Source organism: Cyprinodon tularosa, unplaced genomic scaffold (assembly GCF_016077235.1).
Source record: "Cyprinodon tularosa strain WSP-4 unplaced genomic scaffold, ASM1607723v1 ctg460, whole genome shotgun sequence".
Classification (NCBI taxonomy): domain Eukaryota; kingdom Metazoa; phylum Chordata; class Actinopteri; order Cyprinodontiformes; family Cyprinodontidae; genus Cyprinodon; species Cyprinodon tularosa.
The window spans coordinates 504,511-514,443 of NW_024039186.1; the positions used below are offsets into that span (position 1 = coordinate 504,511).

The following is a 9,933-nucleotide window of genomic DNA, read 5'->3' on the forward strand; positions in this document are numbered from 1 at the left end:
TATCTATCTATCTATCTATCTATCTATCTATCTATCTATCTATCACACCAAGTAATATATGGTTGTGCGTTTGACATGAATTAAATAAAATTAGAAATTCACACTAGTAGTTAAAATAACACAAAACTGAAAAATTATAAATAAAATTGTAAATTAAATTATGATTTTGTGAAACAAATTTTATTTGATTTTGAACAAAGTCACATTTCCTGAACATTACAGAGAACACCTGATTTTGTAATTGCCTCAAAATGTTGCTCAACAACATTTTAAGTTTTTGAGTTTTTTGAATAGGGCACCGATACCAGTTTGAGAGCCATAAGTTTATTCAACTATTGTCACCCACTCCTTGTAGGCAATAAAAAGTTCTACTGGATTCACTTAGTATTAGATTTTTTCCTGCTTCACAAAGGTAGGCAGCAGTTTGACAAAGCCATGATGGCAATTATTTTACATTATTATGGTATCGGTATCGGCCGATACTGCACAGCCAGGTATCGGGTATCGGTATCGGGGCCAAAAAATGGCATCGGCGCAACACTAGTCTTTAGTTACTCTCTTGCTCTGTTCGAAAACCTAGGACGCGTCATGCTCCGTGATTGGAGGAAAGGTTACTTGGCGCCGAGCAGTGGTGAATATTGGAAGTTCAGTTTAATTTAATACAAGTCTGTGAATAGTTCCGTCTGAAATGAATGAAAATAGTTGTTTTAATGGTTATTGAGTCAGATATGTGGCAGTAATGTTTGGTTTATCTAAAAGGTTTTTATCTGTTACTGTGTGAATGGGTTTGGCTGTAATTTAAGGACAGATTCTAATATATCTGCAGGGTGGTGACTATAAATCTGATAGTAACTTTTTTTATTGCTGTTTTGCACATTATGTTTAACTAAGTGTTTTTTGTTGTTGAATATTAAAGATTTTGCAGATATATTTTTATACATAAATTGTTTAGATTTACTTATATATTTCTACTCCTTTTATAGAATAGAAAATCTCTTTATTGTCCCACAATGGGCAAATTTACACCAGCAGAAAGATTATTGAAAATGGTCACACAAATGTGGACCTTAGAACAATGTATAAGAATAACATAATAGGTGTCAGAGTCTTGGTCTGTTTGTTCCTGTTTTTCTTGGTTTGCCATTTGTTGTCCTCTGCTGCCCTCTTGTGTCCTCCCTTGCTCTGTTTTCTGTTCTGCCTTCACCTGTTTTTAATCCCCTCGTTAGCTCTCTCTTTGTCTCTGTCCCCTTTAAAAACGCTCCCTCTTCAGTTCCTGTTTGCAGGATCCTCATCTAACTTCTGTCTGTGTTCCTGAAAGCGCGTTCACGAGTCTACGGAAACCGCGGCAGACCAAACCAGATGAAAGTGCGCATTCAGCTCGGCAAAGAACTCATGCTCTTCCTCAACACTGAAGTCCTCAGACATTTTTCTTTCGTTGTTTCTTTCTTTGCACAGGTAAACAGTACATTTCTTCTTCTACGCTTGCATTATCGGCAGAATGCGCTGAATGCGCACTTTCATCTGGTTTGGTCTGCCGGCTTCCGTAGCGTCCTGAACGCGCTGGCGCGCGCTTTCAGGAAATCCTATACACTACTGTTTATGCTCTAAAAACATTCTAAATGACTTCGTTTCGAGTAAATTCTGGATGCTACCCACTCAGGACACTTGGAATACATTGGACGAGCAGTATGGAGGAATATTGACACGTTTTTGTGGACTTTTATGGACCTTTCTGTCTCAGGCACCGTAGACCTCCATTATTTGAATGTCAGCAGACAGCAAGATGTCTCCCAGATCTCCAGATGCGTTTGAGATATCAAAAATCAAAAAAGTACTCCAGAGTGTTGTTCAGCATGGGGGTGAGTAGAAAATGAAGGCTAATCATGTTTTGGGTGTACTATTCCTTTAAGTGGGGGGTACTGTCAGAGTCTTGGTCTTTTGTTCCTGTTTTTCTTGGTTTTCCATTTGTTGTCCTCTGCTGCCCTCTTGTGTCCTCCCTTGCTCTGTTTTCTGTTCTGCCTTCACCTGTGAACCTTAATAAACCAACTTTAATAGGCTCTATGCACAACTCCACCACTTCCTGAACTTCAGGAGGCTCCTTTGCTTCCTGTCTTTCATGATTGGATGCACTGATTTATCCAGGTGTGTATGACCTAAGTAACTGGCCAGACACACCTGGATTAATCAGTTCGTCCAGTAATGAAAGACAGGAAACAAAGGAGCTGCCTTAAATTCAGGAAGTAGTGGAGCTGTGTATAGAGCCCATTCACCTTTGCCAACTGGTCTCTGCATTTGGGTCCTCCAAACAAACACCATTTCATGACAATAGGGAGGAGTTAAAATATAAAAAATACAATTCTGTAATGTGTTTTAACAATATAAAACTGGAGAATAAATAACCAATATGCAGCTATGGACATTTTTACAGTAATGGATATTTGAAAATAGCAGCAACATGAGAGATGTGCAAAATGACAGCTGCGTGTTATTTAACTGGCTAAGGTTTCTATCATTACATTTGCTTTTATTTGTTCCTGCTCCCGGTGGTTGGCTCCTTTATTCCACTCTGGATTCTTGTGAGTGCAGTCTTTGTTTACTTTATAATAAAAAATATATAAATAAACAAACAGTTTTAAAAAACTTCGGTATTCATTCTTTTCCTGCTTTGTGTGTCAACTTTCATTGTTGCTAAGCAACAGAGCATACGGCGGTAAAACCCGTTCGAATTCACAGCCAAAACTCTTCCGGTCTCCTTATTTTCAAGGACTTCGAAGGATCCAGTCTAGGTAGCACGCGTCCTTGGAGGATGCAGACCAGGTTTTCGAACAGAGCCTCTGTTGCTCATTGTGCTTATCCTTTCTCCTCGGATTCCTTCTTGTCAGTTCGACTCACACCTGCTCCTTATTTAGCTCATTAGTCCATCCTTTGTTCTGTTCCCCTTAAATACTCCACCTCTGCAGTCCCTCAGTGCTGGTTTCCTGGATGTTTGCCTCAGTTACCCAATTTAATCAATCAGAACTCATCTCTGCTTCCCTCATCTCTGCATTTGGGTCCTCAAGCAACCTCATCACTTATTGTTGACAAATTCAGAGTTCCATTTTATTTATTAATATATTGTATATATAAAATCAATACAATTCATTTCCATTTTTCTATTATATATTTTTATTATTACTTTAGTCAATTTCAGTTTATTTTACTGGCAGCTATTTTTTCTGTCTTTAATTGAGGTTGACATCCTTAAAAACAGAAAACCTTCTTACACAAGTTAAAACATTTGATCGATTGGTTTTTGTTGTCCTACAGTAGTTCCAGTTGGTGTTTGAATTACGTGTATTTACTCTATAAATATTACAGCATAACCTCCCTCCTGTCTGTCGGCTTTTGAGCACACAGGCAGAAGCTACCAGATGGATCTGTTTATCTTAAAATCACTTGTTTTTCCACTCTGTTTTCTTGGTGAGGTTAAACGACTATGCATTTGATTCTTTGCGGTATGAACTGTTGTTTATTAACTGCCTGTTTTATAGTGATTTATCTCCTGTCTAACTGTTCATTTTCAGTAAATGTTTCTTTCAGCTAAAATAATAGTTGCTGATAAAAGTGGATCATGTTTTTCCTTGTTATAGTTTCACCTCTGCTTGTGTAACTTTTAGACTTACCTAAACCTATAAATATGGATAAAATACTAACACTTTAATGTCTTTTTACAGGGCACAGTGCTGGTAAAAAGGTTTTACCAGCAAGTCCTTTGGAAGCCTATTTGGGGGAAAATAAAACCCTGAATATCCTAGTTGAAAAAGAGAAAAACGACATTATAATCTGGGTTTTCAAAACTGAGAAAAAACGTATGGAAATTGCTACCTTACAGCCATCAGGTCTCACTGTGAATGACCGTTACAAAGGTAGAGCTTTTGTTGACTCAGCCAACGGATACCTGACCTTGATCTCTGTAAAACTGGAGGACACTGGAAATTATACTATCTCCATAGTGGGGACACAAACCCTAACCGGACAGGTTGAACTTCATATTATAGGTGAGAGTTTTAAAATGTTTTTTCAAACTCATTTATTTAATGTTTCTGCATTTTTGTTAAATGGCAAACTGCATTTATCATCTTAAAATGGCTTGAATTTGCAGTCAGATCTGAAATCTGTATTTTTTGCAAACTTAAACAAATGCTTGCTATATATTTTTTACAGTAAAATAAAATCTAAAACCATCTCCATAAAGTTAATGCAAATGAAGTTAAGAAGGGGAAAAAAACGTGGTTTAAAAACATAATCAATAAAATTATACAAGTATATCACATTTTAGCATGCATTTTATGTTTGAGAACCAAAATTTATCTTGAAGAATTTGGAATCTGGTCAAATTAGCTGTTGACTAATTTAGAGCCACTTAAATATATGTAAACCAATTCACAATGCAAAGCAAAGAGGAAAGTAAAACATTATCTGGTAAAAAATATTTTATTACAGGAGTTGTTTTATCAGAACACAATAACCTTTAGTTAATTGATTCTTAATGTTCTTTGATCTGGTGGTTAGAAGACACAAAGGAACTCCTTTTTAATAGCTCTTTGGTCAAAATTTGGAAATCCAAATGGGATTAACTGAGAAAGCATCACAGTGGTGGCCACTAACAGTATAACAAAACGGGAAACGCATTACTTAAAGTTATTAGTTTTATTACTGTCTAAACCCTTAGTAAAGTTGTTTGAGCTTTATATAGAGGAGAGTCCTCAGAAGAGGCAACCTGCATATCCCTACCCCAATGATTATGTTAAATTTCAGAATGGACATTGGTCCTCAATGTCCAAAATTAATATGATGGCTTATGGCACAACATTGCAAGGAAAAATAACTATACTAGAGAGTACACCTTAAATCTTCAGTATTTTTAAGCAAAACTGGGACCATCCTTCACTGGAGAGTTTCTTTAACCACTTGACATGTTTTACAGACTAGAAATATGACAAAAACAGAGCAATTCACTTGGAAATTTTGTGTTTCATCCATAGTTTCTAATCTACCTGATGAGGCTGACCCTTTTAGTCCCACATTTGAAATCAAGCTCCACCAGCTCTTTAGCAGGCTGATACGCCATGTATACCTAGTATCAGTCTAGCTGGTCAGGCTTGGTCATTATGCAAACTGGGATCTTTGCTAAAATCGATTTTCTTTCTGAATTTTTTCCAACTTAAATAAATTGATTAAAATGTTAAAAGTTGATTTTATTTTATTTGAGAACATTACTGTTGTTTTTTTAAATATATTTAAAAAGAGAAAATCATTTATTTAAACATCTACGTGTAATTTTTTTTTAAGGAAATGTCAATAGTTTCAGGTCACTAGAGGGCACTGTTGCTGTATTCAATTACAGTAAGATTTGATGGCCTTTTAAGATGCCCATTGTCTTGCAGATGTTTTACCTCCTATCCTGGAATTGCCACCCCTCACCAGTGAAGATCGTCGAAAAGAGCACATCACCCTCACGTGTCTTGCAAACCAGGGCTACCCCTCAGAGTGGGACCTGCACTGGCATATCAGCATTCATCCAACTTATATCAACAGCTCAGTCGAATGGGAGGAGGAATGGAACCCTGGGATACTGCAAGATGATAAGTTCTGCAGCTGGAGAAGCTCCTTGAAGATTGCTGTAGATGACTTACAAAAGATAAACTCTGTTACCTGTATGGCCCATCTGGGTTCACTGGCTCCAGTCAGAGTCAAACTGAAGGCAGAGCAGATTTTTAAGAACCAAACTGTCTCAGAGGGTTGATTTAATCTTTGCTATCAACCTGTGGGATTATTCATGTGGTATTTGTCTCTTTGTTACTAAGGTCATCTTCCGAATATTCAATGCATTACGTATAACTCTCACCTACTTTGAATATCAGATTGTTATAAAAGCAACAGCTTTTCAAAATAAACCTATGATTTTTATATTACTTCAAGAGGCATTGTATTAACTGTAATTTTCTGACTCAGAGGGTTTCATTGCCAATATAGTATATTGCCAAAATTCCAAACTCACTTTTTTACATCTGGCCTAAATTCCTGCATTCACGATTAATGTGTAATCGTATAATTTCCGTACCAATGCACAGCGGAAATTTGATGTCTATCTTTAGGCACTGTTATCTACATTATTTCCAAAACAGATGTTGAGGATGTACACAGATCATTAGAGGTCATCACAGGTCACTAAGAAATAATTGATTTTAACAGGCCATCTTACATCTAACAAAGTACAAAGTTAACATTTCCTATATGTATTTCTAACACTAATATAGTATAATAAGCAGAGACAGAATACTTTTCTAGACCTTATCGTTGACATGTATCTTATATTATTAGATCTGGATGTTTTTATTACTTAATTTCCTCTTCTAAAGTTAACAGACAGGATTCAAACTTCTTTTATCTCTCCTCAACTAGAACCCCCCCCCCTTCTGATTGCCTTGTCGAAAACTTGTGCATAATTGTAATGTTTAATCAGTAAAAATCGTATGATTGTCATGATCTGGCCTGTTTGCTCTCCCCTAATTAGTAATTCCTCTCACCTGCCCTCTTCCTTCCCAGCCTCTATTATAATTTATTCCTCTCACCTGTTTCCTCTGGTTTATATTCAGTTCAACCTGAGCATTCAGTGCCAGATCATTGCTTGTCTTTCTGTCAGTCTTTCTGTTCAGTTTTTATTTGGTTCATGTCCTGGATCCTAGCTGCCAGTGGAAAGAGAATTTTATTGTTTGTCTCGTCTCCTGATCATCCACTGTTCCTCCCCTGCGGAGTCCTCTGGGTTTTTGGCTCATTATGGGGGGGAGGTTCAGTTTTTATCCAAGTAAGCCTGGCTCCAGGAAGGAGACCAGTTTAAAGTCCTGCTTCAAGTTCCGGTTCCTTCGTCCAGTCTCTGCTACCCTCTTCCACTGTGCCTGCCTCTCTTCACCTGATCCTGTCTGCTCCTGTGCGTGACCACCTGGTCATGCTTCTGGTCCCAGTCTGACTCTGAACCCTCCTGGGAGCCTGTGGATGCCTGGAAGTCTGGATCCTGCCACCTGTCTCTGTTCCTGTCTGTTCTGGATCCTGCCTGTTCCTGTCTGTTCTGGATCACTCACCAGGATCAGCTTCCAGCATAACCTCTGGGACTGCAGCACTGGGGACACTCGTGGTCTGGACTGTTAAACCAGGTAAGTGACCAACCCAGATAATCATATATCAGTTTATCGTGGTCACTTACCTGTGTTTCCTCCATAGAGTGTCTGAGATTGGGCAGTGCCCCGCCCCCCCCGCTGCAGTGTCCGCGAGCCACAGCTCCACTTTTGTTTTGTTTTATTTAATAAACATTTGAACTTTCCTACTGACTGTCTCTCCTTGAATACTGGGTCCATCTGTCCCCGATTCCTGACAATGATTTACTTTCAGATTTACTTATACTTTCATTAATAATTTAAAAATTGAAACAAAATAATATTTTTTTCATTTATTTGATCACACATTCAATACATATTTATAGGATAAATGCTCTATTGGATCAAGCATGTTTGGTAAGAATTAAAACCTTTAATAGCTTTGTTGTTGTTTATGATTAAACAACGCCATATCAAAAAACATCTCTGAGTATGTGTGAATTTTCTGTTTTTGTTTTTGTTTATAATCAGTTTTTCATAGAATACTGTAGTGGGAAAAAAGTATTCAACTATTCACCCTAGTCAAATAAACAGAGATCGATGGATTTCCCTCAGTCGGCACGGTTATTTATTTCTTTGCAAAGAGAGAACAGTTCATCATACAGCCCTTATGGCACAGCATTCTGCCCTGTTCTGCATGAGCAGCGTTCGTTCCCCCTTTCTTACTACAATGGAAAGTAGTCAGAGTCAAAACAAATTACAGACAGTTTGGTTAAACAGTAACATGTTATGAATAAACCTTGAGAGAGAATCTGGCTTGTTATGGGAAGATTCTATGTCTGGTCTACAAACAACATCCTGCAAAGATGCTGTGGCCTTGAAAGTGAAACAGACTGAGTGATAACTTTCATAGTGAGTAAATAGGATAAATTAATATATGATATAAGAAATCTAAATTTTACGACAACAGTCCACCCTTTCGATTATAAAAGGATATTATCCTTGTGTAATCGATAATTAAAAAAGGAAAATTCATGAATATATGTAAAGAAAACTAAAAACAAGAAACTAAATTTGTAAATATATGTAAAGAAAAGTAAAAACTAGGAAACTAAAATTTTGAATATATGTAAAGAAAACTAAAAACTAAGAAACTAAAATTGTGAATTCAGGTAAAAAAAAACTAAAAACTAAGAAAACAAAATAAAAAAATTATGAAAAATTAATATATATCAAAAATGCACACCTGCAACAAGCCAGTGGACAATGTTATATGATTATAATGGATGGAAAAATCATGGAAAAGATTATGATAGCTAAAATATGTTGCCAATAAATATAGCCCTGGAATCACATCCTAGTTGGCAAAAACATTGAACTGTTTTCCCCATGATGGTACTTTTCATGGTAAAAGATCTTTTTGCTGAAAATTTAAATTTTTAGTTTTTATCCTTATCAGTTACCCTTTTTTGTTTCCCTGGAAAAAAGAAAAGGTAAAATCAGTCAAAAAAATAGACTCCTTTATGTCTACAAAGTATAAGTCAAATTATGAACCTGAGCTTCTATATGCAATGAACCTGATCTTAAAGCTACAGTGTGTAATTTTCAGCGACATCTAACGTCCAGACTGCAGACCGCAGCAACATGAACATCTCCCCCCCACCGCTTTTCCCCCCCAACAGTACGGCAAGCGTTACGGGACAAAATGTCTTCCACGACGTCCGCATCACCTACCTTCTCAAGTGATGAGGTTTGTTTACATAGATAATTTTACAGATAGTATTTCATTAGTCTGTGTAGGGTATAGATTTCATGTAGACTTAAGATAATAAATATACCCGTTATTTTTTCTACATCGTTGTGACGTTTTGGTGAGCTGCTTTGCATGGTGATATAAACAGACAAAGTAATTGTAGTCATTAGTTTAACAGCGAGATTGTCTTCGCTGGAAGAATATATATTCCCCGTTTACAGAGTCCAAGTCTTGTTTGTGGCACGGGGGTTACAAGGCGAGGAAGAGGGAGAGGAAGAGGGCGAGGAAGAGGGCAGAGAGGCCGGGGTGGGCGTGCAGCCAGGGCCAGGCGAGGGAGAGGTGCCAGCGGGGTGACTAGAGCAGAGGAGGAAAGGCTTGAAGATCTCCAAAGGAGCCGGAGAGAAGTAACCGAGGTATATATCCAGAAAATTATTTTACAGAAAATTACTGAATCATTACCTGTGAAACGCCAGGGACGTTGCTGAATAAGTATACTGGAGAGTAACAGCATCATCACGCAGCATGTTATTGTAATGGGCGATCTCGCAATCGCTAGTTTGTTGGCTCTGCGCTGCCGTAGCGCAAAGATGTCTGCCTCCATGGCTGCGAGACCCGCTCCTATGTAATTATAAATAACGAATTCTAAGGCAACGCAGATATTAAGGTTAAGAGGCTGAGCTCGTAGATGATGATAAATAACATAGTTATGTATAATATATTACATTTCTGACTGTATATCCCTGTAATTATTACACACTGTAGCTTTAAGAAAATGTTTCCCTGTTTGACAGTCTGATTTGATTTAAATGCTAAAAACATCCCTTTTATGTCGACTGTTCTCAGCCACGCCTTTAAAAAAGCTTGTTATCAAACCATTGTTAAAAAAGAGCAGCCTTGACAAATTAGTTATGCAGAAGTACAGGCCCAACCAAACCTCCTCTTCATTAATGAAATGGTTGCAAAAGTTGTGTTTCAGCAGTTAAATGTCTTCTTAACAAGGACCAGCTGCTGTGATGTCTTCAGTCATTTTTCGGTGCCAACCACATT

General features: G+C 37.5%; 1 protein-coding gene across 1 annotated transcript; it reads left to right on the forward strand.

The window, feature by feature from the left end:
• Window positions 1-3,335: 3,335 nt before the first annotated feature.
• LOC119793836 lies at window positions 3,336-5,981 on the forward strand. The gene is made up of 3 exons (XM_038301108.1): window positions 3,336-3,459; window positions 3,714-4,037; window positions 5,427-5,981. Exons 1-3 carry the CDS (start codon window positions 3,411-3,413, stop codon window positions 5,783-5,785), a joined length of 732 nt encoding a protein of 243 aa, XP_038157036.1. The 5' UTR covers window positions 3,336-3,410; the 3' UTR covers window positions 5,786-5,981.
• The last annotated feature ends 3,952 nt before the right edge of the window (window positions 5,982-9,933 follow it).

Excerpts from the sequence above, each read along its gene's own strand:
- LOC119793836 (XM_038301108.1), top strand. The coding sequence starts at position 3,411 with ATGGATCTGTTTATCTTAAAATCACTTGTTTTTCCACTCTGTTTTCTT. Across the intron at positions 3,460-3,713 it reads TTTTCCACTCTGTTTTCTTG|GGCACAGTGCTGGTAAAAAG; the intron begins GTGAGGTTAAAC and ends GTCTTTTTACAG. Across the intron at positions 4,038-5,426 it reads GGTTGAACTTCATATTATAG|ATGTTTTACCTCCTATCCTG; the intron begins GTGAGAGTTTTA and ends ATTGTCTTGCAG.